General features: G+C 45.1%; 1 protein-coding gene across 6 annotated transcripts in view; it reads left to right on the top strand.

Moving 5' to 3' along the window:
- Nucleotides 1-8,555, top strand: part of ZFYVE9 (zinc finger FYVE-type containing 9) — a 210,229-nt gene extending 201,674 nt beyond the window's left edge. For all 6 annotated transcript variants that reach the window (XM_070078506.1, XM_051857767.2, XM_051857769.2 and 3 more), the window contains 3 exons: nucleotides 3,541-3,646; nucleotides 5,979-6,155; nucleotides 7,986-8,555. In XM_070078506.1, coding sequence (XP_069934607.1) covers nucleotides 3,541-3,646; nucleotides 5,979-6,155; nucleotides 7,986-8,147 — 445 coding nt within the window. In that variant the 3' untranslated portion in view covers nucleotides 8,148-8,555. The remainder of the gene's footprint in view (nucleotides 1-3,540; nucleotides 3,647-5,978; nucleotides 6,156-7,985) is intronic.
- The last annotated feature ends 6,410 nt before the right edge of the window (nucleotides 8,556-14,965 follow it).

Below are 14,965 nucleotides of genomic sequence, written 5' to 3'. Positions count from 1 at the left end.
ACTGGCCTTCTTTCTTGATCACATCAGCTGTGCTTCTGCACAGCCCTTTGCACTTGCTGTTTTCTAGGCTTCTCCTCTTCCCATGCAAAGCTTCATGAAATTACCTCCTCATGACCTCCAGATCTTTCCAGAATGTCATTTTCTCAGCATGGCCTTCCCTGAACAGCCTATCTAAACGTCAACACTCTCACACCCACTTCTCTCTCCCACTCCAGTACTTCCTTTCTACCTTCCTTACATTTTATTTCTCTGAAATATTATAACCCTCTAATACATGATCTGTTTTTACCTATTTATTTTACTATACTGGCCCTGGAATGTAAGCTTAATTAAGATGGTTTATTGGGGCCAGCGTTGTGGTACAGTGGGTTAAAGCCCTGGCCTGAAGTGCCGGCATCCCATATGGTTGCCAGTTCAAGTCCGGGCTGCTCCTCTTCCAATCCAGCACTCTGCTATGGCCTGGGAAATCAGTAGAGGATGGGCCAAGTCCTTGGGCCTCTGCACCCACGTGGGAGACCTGGAAGAAGCTCCTAGCTTCGGATCGGCATAGCTCTGGCCATTGTGGTCATCTGGGGAGTGAGCCAGCGGATGGAAGACCTCACTCTGTCTCTACCCCTCTCTGTAACTCTTTCAAATAAATAAAATAAATCATTAAAAAAAAGATTTCCTGCTGTTTGGTTTGTTTGATTTAATTCATTTATTTCGTTCTGTTACTACCAGCACTTAAAACACTATCTGGCACCTACTAGGTGCTTTAATATTATTGATTGAATGAATACTCATTGAATCAATGAATATAAAATTACTAATTGAATGGCTAATACACCTTCACTTCCAATCCATATACCTGCTGATGTACACCCTGAGAGGCAGCAGATGATGTCTCAAGTACTTGAGTTCCTGCCACCTAAAATGGGAGATCTGGCTGGAGATCTTGGCTCGTAGCTTTATCTTGGCCTAGCCCTTGGTTGTTGCAGGCATTTGGGGAGTGAACCAGTGGATGGAAGTGTATGTGTGCGCTCTCTCTCTAGTAAATACGTGTATATGAATGTTTTAAATTTTGATTCTGAACAAAAGAAGCATTTTTTTTTCATTTATTTGACAGATAGAGTTAGACAGTGAAAGAGAGAGAGAGAGACAGAAAGATCTTCCTTCCATTGGTTCACCCCCCAAATGGCCACCATGGCCGGACTACGCCGATCTGAAGCCAGGAGCCAGGTGCTTCCTCCTGGTCTCCCATGCAGGTGCAGGGCTCAAGCACTTGGGCCATCCTCCACTGCCTTCCCCAGGCTACAGCAGAGAGCTGGACTGGAAGAGGAGCAACCAGGACTAGAACACGGTGCCCATATGGGATGCTGGCGCTGTAGGCGGAGGATTAAGCCAGTGAGCCACAGCACTGGCCCCTAAAAGAAGCAATTTCTAAATAGTGAATGTATTTGTCTACTTTACAGGTAACTCCTTTATCTTTCCATTCTTCACTGGAAAATTTAATTTCAGTTTGTGTTTAATTTTCTATTCAGTCAGAAATTAATATAGTTATTAGGACCAAAAATGGTTAATCTGAAAATCTGGTACCATAAGCTATCAGTAACTGACAACAAGCAGGCTACCCCTTCCTATAGCAGCTACCAGTGGCATTTCTTAGAAACTGGAACAAAACTAGCCAGAGAACACTCCTGAACTCAACAGTTCTGTTTGCAGTGTATAAATTGTTTTCCTGCTTGTCCCTAAATGTCTGACTGTCTTGTGTCAAAGGCCTCTAATCTGAAGGTTCCCCTTTTCTGACAGTTGTTGCCTGATGAGTCAGAAAGTAAAGTTATATTGTTTAAATAATTTTAATTCAGATGAATACCAGATGTTGATAGTTAAGTTAAATTTGGCTTTTAATACATAGATTCAATAGTATAACCTACAAATTTGAAACTGTCAGAGGTTGGTTAGAATCCCTGTGACAATCATTTTGAATCTATGTATTTATACTTGTGTATTTCAAGGAGGAAACAACTTTCAGAAGTAGCCTTTCTGCTCAGGAATTTAGGTGATGATTTAGCACTGAAGGGGATTTGATGTGATAAATACACAGATACTTAAAAAAAAAAAAGATTTATTTACTTACTTATTTGAAAGGCAGAGTTACAGAGATGCAGAGAGAGAGAGGTGTTGCATCACTGTTTCACTCCCAAGATGGCCGCAATGGCCAGAGCTGCGCCAATCCAAAGCCAGGAGCTTCCTCCGGATCTCCAACATGGGTGCAGGGGCCCAAGGACTTGGGCCATCTTCCACTGCTTTCCCAGGCCGTCGCAGAGAGCTGGATCGGAAGTGGAGCATATGGCGTCCATATGGGATGACAGCACTGCTGGCAGCAGCTTTACCTGCTACGCCACAGCGCCACAGATACTTATTAATGAGTTCATATCCACATTGCCATAATTAACACATTTATCAAATAATTCTTTTTTTTTTTAACTTGAGAAACAAATGAGAGCTTCCATCTGCAAGTTCATTCCCCAAATGCCCACAATGTTCAAGGCTGGGCCAGGGCTGAAGCTGGGAGCTGGAATTACTATTCATTCTCCCAGGTGAATGGCAGGAGCCCAATTACTTGAGCCATCACCTGCTGCCTCCCTGTGTCTGCATTAGCAGGAATCTATAGCCCAGTTCTTCCAATGTGATATGTGTCTTAACTTCTAGGCTAACCACTGGTCCCTCAAATAATTCTTAATGAACATTCAGTAACCTCCCAATTTCTAAGCAGTAGGTGAGTACTAGGAATAGAGCACACAGAGGTAAATATATCATATTCTCCACCATTCAGATATGCAAAAATATGGAGTATAACATGAGTATCATTATATCCCAGGACCATAATAGAGAACAAGATTGGGTGAGTGACCTTGGGTTCACTGCAAGAAGGACTGTAGGGAGAGGAGATTTGATTGAACACTTTGTTCACATTAAAGAGAAGCAGCTCTTAGGAAAGGGCCAGCGCCGCTGCTCACTAGGCTAATCTTCCACCTTGTGGCGCCAGCACACTGGGTTCTAGTCCCGGTCGGGGCACCAGATTCTGTCCCGGTTGCCCCTCTTCCAGGCCAGCTCTCTGCTGTGGCCAGGGAGTGCAGTGGAGGATGGCCCAAGTGCTTGGGTCCTGCACCCCATGGGAGACCAGGAGAAGCACCTGGCTCCTGCCTTCGGATCAGCGTGATGCACCGGCCGCGGCGGCCATTGGAGGGTGAACCAACGGCAAAGGAAGACCTTTGTCTCTCTCTCACTGTCCACTCTGCCTGTTAAAAAAAAATACATATATATAAAGGAAAGGGCCTTCTTCTTGAGGGCACACATGTGTTCTTTGACTCATATTTCAGCGCTTAGGCTCTTTGCATGAGAGCTCTGCTCATGTACATTTTTGTATGTCATCTTGTTGTGATGTGCTGCACAGTTGAGTTCAGCAAGGAATCCAGTGTAATGAGCAGCAAGACGTGATAAGAGAAATGGCTCCTCTAAATTAAAAAGTTGCTTCTCTTTCCTTTGCCTTTACTTCAGTGTCATAAGTCCGATAGATGGGAAGTCCATGGAGTCTATAACAAATGTGAAGATATTTCATGGATCAGAGTATAAAGCAAATGGAAAAGTCATCAGATGGACAGAGGTAAGGAAATGAAACCTCACACCCTTGACCTACTTTGAGCACAAGTTTTTGCTAGGCCAAGGGCCCATTCTGGGAAGATTCTGGAGGATTAAAAAAATAAAATCTATATTTACTTTTATACTCCACTTTACTCTGGTCTTAGATCACTGGGAAGAAATGCCACCAAATACAGCTTTCAGCATTCCCAGGTGTGCTGCTTCTCGGAAACTAGCTTTTAGAGGTTGATCTGTGTTGAAATTCAAGAAGGGTGCATCTCTGAATGGTTTGCTGTATTCACCATAAATTGGGTTGGTTTTGTTGCACTTAAAGTTAGAACTCTCTTGGATAAGTAACACAATCCTAAATAGATTGATTTTGCCAATAAGAAAATAAACTTCTGAGACTAGGTCACATGTCAAATATTACAAGGCAAGTAAAATAATGCAAAAATCCTAATTCACACCCAGATCTGGCAAACTCCAAAGCTGTTTTCTACTAAACTAAATGGCTCCTTAACTCAAAAGCTGTATTAGAGGCTAACCTGAGCCAGAGTATGTTTACAGAGCGAACAGATAGAGCCTTAATCTCTTTGTTGCTTTTGAGCTTCATATATACTCATCTATAAAATAAATGATTGAATAATAAGATCTCTAGGCATCCTTTAAACTTTAAAATTTTAATTCTTTCTGAAAAGGCTGTGACTTCTAGCTTTTCTATTTTACACACAGGAAGTTGAGACCAAAAGAGATGAAAGTATCTTATCCAGATTCACAAAGCTGGTCCCTGATACACAGGGACTGGGACCCAGCTCTCTAGGTCTTGAGCTGGTGTTTCAGTGACCCTTCCTTCATACCAGGCCCCATGTTTTCATATGCAGTTTGGTGATTTTAGCTGCTTGGTTTGTAATGGTTGCTCCTTTGACACATTTTGATCAGGGCAGTCTAGAACATGCAAAATTCTTTTTAGCTTATAAACTAGTTTGATCTCTGCTCCCTCCATTTTGCTCTCCAATAACTCAGTGAGGTAGGCAGTCTAGTCATCCCATTATGCAAATGAGAAAACAGGCTGAGACTGTGTGGCTTTGTAACTTTCTGGCAGAACAGGGCCCACAGCACCTGTCTGTGGACTCCCAATCCAGAACTCTTTCCATCATTTCACGCTGCTGCTCTCACCTGTGCATCCAGGCACAGGGCCTCAGAGCTGCTTCCTTGATAGCATTCTCAGGATGAGCCCCTTACTGAGCAGTAAGCTAGAGGTTGGTGTATATAAACATTGTGTATTTGCAGTTCTCTTTTGTATTTTCGCCATTATAATTTTTAACTTCAAACAACCAGAGAGCACATGTGCTTTGCATTTGCCATCTAGAGGCAAACTAGATGTTAAGAAGCCCTTTCCTTTCCTTTAGTCTTTGGATTATTCAGCACCCTTTGTCTGTGTGACTGGTATTGGAGTCTCCCATCTCCAGTCTGCTAAGCTTCCGCTTGTGCACAGTGCAGTGCTTGCTCTCTGTGAACGCAGACAGCTCTGGCCTCCACAGTGGCAGGGCCTTGTGGGAAAAAGCTCTGCCTGCAACGAGAGGTGGAAGACTCAGATTCTGGGCTTAGTTCTGCCTCTCAGTACTTCTCTGCACTTGAGCCGGTCAGTGAGTAAACTAAAATGAAGGGGCTGGATCACATCATCTATGAAGTCTATTCTCTTAAGAGCCTAAGATCATTTCCTAGGAAAATTGTCTACAAATGGGGATTACCTTTTAGAAGCACACAGTGCAAAATGAAGTCCTTTTCTGATTCTGAGTACAATATAATATGATAACCATGGCAGAGTCATGGAAAGAGAGGCAGGGATTGTTTGTTTTTTTTTTTTTTTAATTTATTTTATTTATTTGAAAGGCAGAGTTAGAGAGGAAGAGACAGCGAGAAAAGTCTTCCATCTGCTGGCTCATTCCCCAAATGGCCGCAATGACCAGGGCATGGCCAGGCTAAAGCCAGGAGCTAGGAGCTTTCTCCATTTCTCCCATATGGGTACAGGGATCCAAACACTTGGGCCAACCTCCACTGCTTTCCCAGGTGCATTAGCAGGGAGTTGGATTGGAAGTGGAGCAGCTGGGATTGAAACTGGCACCCATATGAGATGCTGGCGTCAGCCTTACTTAGTCCACCACAGTGCTGGCCTCCAGGGATTGTTTCTCAAGCGTTAAGACATCAGTGCCCTATTTTCCTGGCCCAAGGACCATGGTGTCCTGAGATCTTACACATCTTCAAGAATCAGGGTGTTCATATACAGTAAACTAATGCTCTTGTTTCTTCCAAAATTTAGGTAGTGTTAAAAATCTTTTTTTTGGGGGGGGTGGCAGGTGTTTTTTCTAGAAAATGATGACCAGCACAATTGCCTAAGTGATCCTGCAGATCATAGCAGATTGACGGAACACGTTGCCAAGGCTTTCTGCCTCGCTCTCTGTCCCCACCTGAAGCTTCTGAAGGAAGATGGAATGACAAAACTGGGATTACGTGTGACGCTTGACTCAGACCAGGTAAGAAGTTGAAGCCGGCCTTGGGGGTAGTGTCTGTATTTTCTGCCTTCTGAGTTTTCTTGCCACAATCCAGGAAGCTGAATCTTCCAGACCTCCTGCCTGACCAGATGTAGTATTCTGGCTTTCTAAGAATATTAATATATCCCAATATGCTTGGTCACTCTCAGAATCATTTGAGCTGTGGCTTCATCATCTCCATGTCTCCAAGGAGTTGATTTCCTCCCTAATATGGAGCAGTACAGTGAGGACCTGTTGCCGCTGGAACCACCCCGTTCCCGCCATCAGGAAGCATTCAGCAGCGCTCCTTCAGAAGGCAGAGCCCAAGCTGTCCCTCACCCAGCTAGGGCAGGTTTCTGTGGACTGGACTCTGCAGCTGCCCAGGCCTTAAGGAGATATTTACCAGGCTAATTAGTGAATAAATAGGACTTGAGCTATTTCTGAATTAATTTTCCTGTCATTTTGGGTCTCCTGTTGCCAGGCTTCCCTCTCTGTCTCACTTAATTTTTTTATATGTTCTGTGTAGCACCAGTCCAGTCTCAGCCCTCCCTAGCTGTAGTTCCTTGTCCCAGTGTCTCTCCTGTGGCTAAGCACTCTGATCTCTCTGCATTTCTTTTGCATGTTGGATACCTGTGACTTATTCCATTGGTCCTGTTTTGATGTTTAAACATTGCTGTAGTTCTCCATCAACACTTTAGATTGGAGTCACTTAGAAAATGTGTAGACTCAGCTTGATCACCATTCCTAGCTGAGTATGAATTCTTTTTTTGGACAGGCAGAGTGGACAGTGAGAGAGACAGAGAGAAAGGTCTTCCTTTGCCATTGGTTCACCCTCCAATGGCCGCCTTGGCCGGCGCGCTGCGGCCGGCGCACCGCGCTGATCCGATGGCAGGAGCCAGGTGCTTTTCCTGGTCTCCCATGGGGTGCAGGGCCCAAGCACCTGGGCCATCCTCCACTGCACTCCCTGGCCACAGCAGAGAGCTGGCCTGGAAGAGGGGCAACCGGGACAGAATCCGGCGCCCCAACCGGGACTAGAACCCGGTGTGCCGGCGCCGCTAGGCGGAGGATTAGCCTAGTGAGCCGCGGCGCCAGCCTGAGTATGAATTCTACACAGCAAGCCGCTCCATCCTGAGTGCTTACAGGGAGAAGCTGGCTCGTGAATACAGAGTTGCGCTGTTAGGATGACAGGTTATGTGCCGGGCCCCATTTCCTGATGAGCCATCGGTCAACAAGTTTATTTTGTACTTGAGGTATTGCCTAGTGCTGTACGAAGCATGCCAGGGTAATACAAATGGCACATTCTTAAATGACACTGATAACCAGGCTGGAGACAGAGATTTCCCTTACATAAAACAGTTAAAGAACAGCATTTTTCTGCCAATTGAGTGAGCCTCTTGAAGGCAGGGGCCTGGTTCCATTCATCTTAGAATCCCTGTTTGTGGGTGCTAAGAAGATGGAACATGGATGAATGGAGGACTGAAGGGCAGATTCTCAGTTCCTGCTGTTAGGAGTTGTACTTTATGTATTTGATTTTAATTTTTACAACCAAAGGAAAGTAAGGCACTCTTTCTGACACTCCCCCTCTTTCTGCACAGCACCCCCTTTCCTAGAAACTAAGACCGCAGCAGGTTGAGAGACTTGCCCGAAATCTTAAGCTAAGTGATCAGGATTATTAAATGACAACTCAGGGAAGAGGAGAAATCTGTGTTCACCATTGTGTGTACAGCCCACGGCCAAGGACATCTCCTTTCCTGCTCAGCCTCTTTGACTCTGAACCCTCTGAAAAGATCGTCTCAGTCTAGTAACCTTCATCCCCTTCTCTCTGTGGTATAGGTTGGCTATCAAGCAGGGAGCAATGGCCAGCCCCTTCCCTCGCAATACATGAATGACCTGGACAGCGCCTTGGTGCCAGTGATCCATGGAGGGGCCTGCCAGCTCAGTGAGGGCCCCGTCGTCATGGAACTCATCTTTTATATTCTGGAAAACATTGCATAGACAGAGGACTTCGTTTTTTTCTGTTCATACCTGTTGCAACAGCAGTCACACCCAAATCATTTGCACTTTAAAACTGGAAGATTAAGCTTTTGTTAACACTATTAATTGGGGGAGGGGGGACGTAGGGGGGCATTAGGGAACAGGGGTGGGAAAGGATGGCTGGGGAAACTGTTCCATAATTCTAAGTCTTCTATGCATTGTCCACTAAGAAGACCTGGGCAGCTTCTACTCTACTGCACAACAGTTATGCTATCTTTGCAGCTAATCCCCTCTGTTACTGTTTAGACACAAATTCTGCTCCTCTCTTAAGATTTACTTATGGTCATGTGCTCAGAAATGCTCAAATGGGTACAACCATCACCAAGGGTGGGGTGGGAGGGCAGAGGGGAAATAAAAAATGAAGCATCATTTTTGCATTCTTTGTACACAATTGGTATAAGAAGGGGAATTCGACTCTGATATTGTCCCAGTTACATCACAGCTGTTTCTCAAGTAGAATCACACTTAGATTTTTGTTTCTTTTTAAACCAGGTTATTGCAATGAATTAAAGACCCAAAGGATTATGTACTCTCCCAGCCATGGCAAGACAACTCAGTGTGCATGAGGTCATTTGTATGGCAGAGCTGAATTCAGATCACTGGAGATCTGCCCAACTGAATTAAACTGGGCATTTCTGTGAAAGCTGATAGAGTATAATCAATATATTTTTAATTTCTATAAACTGGTGATATTTAAAAAATAATTTGAGAAATCATTTAAATTCTAGGAAAGCTGCAGGTACAAAAAACCACTATGTATACTTTACTGATTCACATATTATTCACATTTTAACATTCTGCCCTATTTGATGTCTCTAAAAATTGAGGCCTTGGAGAATAAATTGTGTACATTATACAGGGATCATACATACCCCTAAATACGTTCTTTTTCATAATGGCTTAACATTTCTCAACTTCCGTCAAGTTAACATTGATAGGATACTTCAATGAACGAATATTGTCTGCTCAGTGAGATCCTTTGCAGTTCTCCTTGCTCCAGGATCAGACCCGGCAAGTAGCCATGCCTCACCCTTAAATTTTGTCACTGATATTGGTGAATTTAGTCCTCTCGCACTTTTTTTTTTTTTTTTTAGAGAAAAATACCATTCTGAGTTTAATGAATAGGTTTATGGATTTTTAATCAAGATCACCTGGTGTCCATTTGGCCCTCACTAATGGTAAATGGGATCACCTGGTCAGGGTGTTGTCTCCTTTCTCCACTGTGTTCTCCTCCTTGGAACTAATAACCAACATGTATAATTTCAGACCATTCAGGTACCTTGCTCACCAAAAGGTTCTCCTAGATTTAGCACCCACTGATATTTCTTACCTTTCTGATCTTTTACTGTGATGACTACAAACAATTTTTCAATTCCAAGCCTTCCACCTTTAAAGCTGCACTTGGTAATCTAAGCGAAAGTCTTTTGTTCTAACCTATTTATTGATTTAATTTTCATTATGGACACATGGGTTATTTTTTTTCAGTCGTTCTAATTCATTAGCTTGGTGCTCAGATGGCATCAACTTTGGCCAGAGGCCCTGCACGCCAGTTTCTACATCCGTGCCACTGGTCCCATTATTTTTCAATAATACTTCTTTTTCTAACATGACAATGCTCCAGGCTCATCTTGTGTTTATCCTGCCCTCGCCCTGGAAACAGCCATTTCTCCAGGAAGCTCCGGTCTTTTAGTGAAAGGAACATTAGAAACTATGGTCTGGGTTATTTACTCATGATAGATATGTGATGTACTGTGATCATTTTCTTTCATTAAAAATTCATTTTGATCACAGATCAAATAGATTTCATCAACCAGTCTGAAAAACAATGTTCTAGAACAACTCGGCTCCATCACCACTGGCATCTTCTGAATGCAGAGGCCAAGCTGGAGTTGGTTCCTCTGCAGCATAAGAGTGTAGCCCCCAAGAATCCCATGACAATTAGTGCAGGCTTCTGGACAGAGAGGCTGCTCCCCAGTGGCGAGGGCTGGGCTTGGCACTTGGCAGTCACACTGTGGAACTGGTTTGGACAGCAGCTGTTTTCTAATCAGAGGTGCAAAGGCCTGGCCTGGGAGCTGTATCAGGCCAGGTTAGTTCCTCTGGGGGTGGGGATGGGGGAGACATCGCATTTCACAGCTCCAAAGATTGGTGGAAGTGGCTACAGAGGAATCTGAGCTTTCCCACAGATTGAGGGACTCGGGGCTTCTAAGGTGTCCCTTAGCTCACACCTCCTAAACCTGAAAAGAGCAGAAGCATGGTTAACAGGGACTGGTATCTTTGGTGTAATATCCATCTTATTCTAAATATACTACAGCCGTTTGGAGCTTCTAGAGAGGGAGACACTTCCTATAGTTAATCTTCCTGCTCAACAACTCTTGTATTCCTGCTAAATACAGCTTGCTACTGTACATGTTTCTTCTGGATCAGTGTAAGCTTTTTTTTTTTTTTTTTTTAATTCTCCCACTAAGGAAACTGGTCCTATGTAGTCAGGTCTATTCTCAACTATAAAATGTCTTTCATGTTTATTACCTTGTGGAATTGGTCTTAGACATAAAATAGCCAAGACTAGTGTATTTTCCCCCCATGTTTAAGTTGTATATCAAAGGAATTATATAAAGAGCTGAAATCCCACATTTCCAGTCAGGTTGTAATCCTGAGATACAGCACCTCTTCCGAGCTGAAAAGGAAGACAGCTGCTACTCTGGTAAATTACTGAATGTTTACCAAATGCTAGCCAATACAGTTTCTCTGTTTTCATTTTTTTTATTTTTATGACAGGCAGAGTTAGAGAGACAGAGAGAAAGGTCTTCCTTTTTCCATTGGTTCACCCCCCAAATGGCTGCTATGGCTGGCCTGCTGCACCGATCTGAAGCCAGGAGCCAGGTGCTGCCTCCTGGTCTCCCATGCAGGTGCAGGGCTCAAGCACTTGGGCCATCCTCCACTGCCTTCCCAGGCCACAGCAGAGAGCTGGACTGAAGAGGAGCAACCGGGACAGAATCCAGAGCCCAACCGGGACTAGAACCCGGGGTGCTGGCGCCACAGGCGGCGGATTAGCCAAATGAGCCATGGTGCTGGCCTCAGTTTTTGTTTTTTAAGATTTCTCAGGGCTGGCGCTTTGGTATAGTGATTAAGCTGCTCTCGCTCTCTGCAGCACTGGCATCCCTTATGGCTGCCAGTTTGAATCCCAGCTGCTCCACTTCTAATGCAGCTCCTTGCTGATGTGCCTGGTAAAGCAGCGGAAGATGGCCTAAGTCCCTGGGCCCCTGCACCCCACATGGGAGACCCAGAAGCAGCTCCTGGCTCCTGGCTTTGGCCTGCCCCAGCTCTGGCTGTTGTGGCCATTTGGGAAGTGAACCAGTAGATGGAATATATATCTCTCTCAGTAATTCTGACTTACTTATTTGAAAGGCAGGATTACAGAGACAGATCTCCCATCCACTGGTTCCCTCACTAAATGGCTCCAACAGCTGAGGCTGGGCAAAGATGAAGCCAGGCCGGTGCCGCGGCTCACTAGGCTAATCCTCCGCCTAGCGGCGCCGGCACACCGGGTTCTAGTCCCGGTCGGGGCGCCGGATTCTGTCCCGGTTGCCCCTCTTCCAGGCCAGCCCTCTGCTGTGGCCAGGGAGTGCAGTGGAGGATGGCCCAGGTGCTTGGACCCTGCACCCCATGGGAGACCAGGAAAAGCACCTGGCTCCTGGCTCCTGCCATCGGATCAGCGCGGTGCGCCGGCCGCAGCGCGCCAGCCGCGGCGGCCATTGGAGGGTGAACCAACGGCAAAGGAAGACCTTTCTCTCTGTCTCTCTCTCACTGTCCACTCTGCCTGTCAAAAAAAAAAAAAAAAAAAAAAAAAGATGAAGCCAGAATCCAGGAACTTCTTTTGGGTCTCCCAATTGTGTGCAAAGGGCCCAAGCGCTTGGGCCATCTTCCACTGCTTTCCCAGGCACGTTAGCAGGGAACCGGATCAGAAGTGGAGCAGCTGGGACTTGAACTGGCACCCATGCAGGATGCCAGTGCTGCAGGCAGTGGCTTAACAGGCTGTACCAAAACACTGGCCCCTTTATCAGCACTTCTTAAGAACCAACTGGACTAGAGGGCTATAGACAGGGGTTTTCCCTGTTTAATCTTGTCTTGTTCCTGAATGCTAGGAGGCCCCAATTTCCAATTAAATATCTCTATCATAACTCATCTTCTAATTTATGCATCTAATGCATTTCAGACAGTCAAGCAATAGGCTGATCATTGTTTCTGGAATTAACAGGTATGTAACAGTGGTTTGTTTTAATAATGTTAAAGTAATGTGATGGAATTTTTCATGATTGTATCCATAGCCAGGAGGGCTAGAGTAGAGCGGGAATGATGCCCAGAGAAAGGAAGAGACCATCTGTGATGGTGCTGGACCAGGTATAAGCTGCTGGATCCAACAGTTTTTCACATGGTTTCATCCTTAAAAGGAGCTGCCCTAATTACTGAAGGGGCAAGATCTTTTGGGAGCTGCTCAGAAATGTTTGGGAAACAAGCCATTAAAATTTGGAAGCGGGGACTGTTGTGTCAGAGTAAAGCTGCCACCTGCGATGCTGGCATCCCATAGACACTGGTGTGTCCCCCGGCTGCTCTACTTCCCATCTAGCTCCCTGCTAATGGCCTGGGAGACGCAGAAGATGGCTTAAGTGGGCTCCTGCACCTACATGGGAGACCCAGGTGAAGGTCCTGACTGCTACCCTCAGCCTGTCTCAACCCAGGCTGTTGGGGCCATTGTGGGAGTAAACCATTGAGCAGAAGATCTATCTTTTCCTATTTCTTGAAAAGATTTATTTATTTGAAAGGCAGAGTTACAGGGTTACAGTTATACAGAGGGGGAGACAAAGAGGGCTGCTTCTGCTGGTTCACTCCGCAAACAGCCGCAACAGTCAGAGCTGGGCGGATCCAAAATCAGGAGCCAGGAGCTGCTTCTGGGTCTCCCATGTGGTTGCAGGGGCCCAAGAATTTGGGCCATCCTTTGCTGCCTTCCCAGGCCATTAGCAGGGAACTGGATTGGAAGTAGGGCAGCTGGGATTCAAACCGGTGCCCATATGGGATGTCAACGCTGTAAGCAGAGGCTTAACCTACCATGCCATGGGGTGATAACTCTTTCAAATAACTCTTTAAAAGAAGTTGGAAGCACTATGGCAGTGTGTGTTTGGTGCAGTGGGTGAGATGCCACTTGGCACACCTGCATCCCAAATCAGAGTTCCAGGGTTCAAGTTCCAAATGCTTCCAGTTCCAGCTTATTGCTGATGCACATCCTGGGAGACAGCAGGTTGATAGCTGGGTCCCTGCCACCCATGTGGGATACTAAAGTTCTGGGCTCCTGGCTTTGCCCTGGCATAGCTCTGGCTGTTGCAGGCATTTAGGACATAAACCAGTGGATGGGAGATCTCTATCTTGCTCACTGTTTCTCTGCCTTTCAAATAAATGAAGAAAAAATATTTGGAAGCCTTGATGCAGGTTTGGCAATGATGCTGTGAGAAAAAATAATGTTAAAATCACAAGTCTGCTCTTTAATTGTGAGGAAGACTTCCTGGTTCTGGGATAAATTTCTTGTGTATTAACTAATTCAGAAGAAAGTGCGCTTTATAGTAGAGAATGTAAAATTTTAAGATGATTTGGGTCATGGCTGATTCCCAGCTGCCCATAGGTAATCTCCAATGTTTGGACAAGATGAGGCTGCGGCAGACCCCTCCCTCTACTCACGCAAGCCTTGGCTGCAACAAAGGCCTTTTAAGAACCTCAGTCTCCAAGTCCAGTGGGTGGCTTTGTCAGCCTGTTGAGGTTGTTTTTTTAAAAGTGAACGGATTGTAAAGGGAAATTTGGGAGTCACAGAAAACTTCCTATTGAAATAGGGTATTTCCAGCAGAGGCCTGAATTTAGAGATTCCTTGGTCTAGTTGGACCCTTTCAAGAAAACCCCAGTGGTCCTAACCCTGTTGGTTCACACAGGGTTGGATGCAAACACTGAGGGGAAGACAAAGCTGGGTCAGGCACCCTTCTGACACCCCCTTTATTCTAGGCCACTTTATGAAGGCTAACAACCTTCCTTTTCATTCTAGATTATTGCTTGTTTGACATGTATATGTGACTGCAATTAAGTGTTAAAGCTCTCATCTCTGGAAATTTTGGTAGGTCATATCCGATAGGTAAGTAAGACTGGCCAGAGTCCTGGGAAAGAGCCACTTGTCTGTAGATGCTGTTCTGTTGCCCACTACAGACTGCTCTTTAGGGCAGGGAAGCATGACTTAGCCCTGTGCCCCTTGAAACCAGATGCATACAGAAATGCTCAGTCCCTGAGCTGTGCTTATGCAGTACTGTAGCAATCAGTAAGCTGAATGTAGATGCTGCACTTACAGCTTTTAAAAAACAATCGAGGTATGCTTTGTTGAATTTTAATGTTTCAAAAAAAGGGGATAAAAAAACACGGGTGTTGATTTCTAAGAAATGTAGAATATTAGTCTTGAATATTAAATCTATTAGAACTATAGATCCCTTCATCGTCTCCATCCATTCAGTAAAACAAGGCTGAAAACAAAGCCAAAGGGCAATTTCTCAGTCGTTTCCCCAGCTGATCTGCTAAAGAGGAAAACAACCCCACCTCCATCCCACACCCTCTGTTAGAATCCCTGCCATGGCAGTAATCTGGATCTTGGTCGGTAACAAATGCTACTGCTACTCAGGCTTTCCAAGCCTGCAGAGTCTAAAATCCCTACAGTGAGTTAGACTTAGTTGCTTAAATAAAAATGGCTACACAAA

Source organism: Oryctolagus cuniculus, chromosome 7, assembly GCF_964237555.1.
Source record: "Oryctolagus cuniculus chromosome 7, mOryCun1.1, whole genome shotgun sequence".
Classification (NCBI taxonomy): domain Eukaryota; kingdom Metazoa; phylum Chordata; class Mammalia; order Lagomorpha; family Leporidae; genus Oryctolagus; species Oryctolagus cuniculus.
Note: the sequence above shows the minus strand (reverse complement) of the source record. Positions and strands in the feature narration are given on the sequence as shown.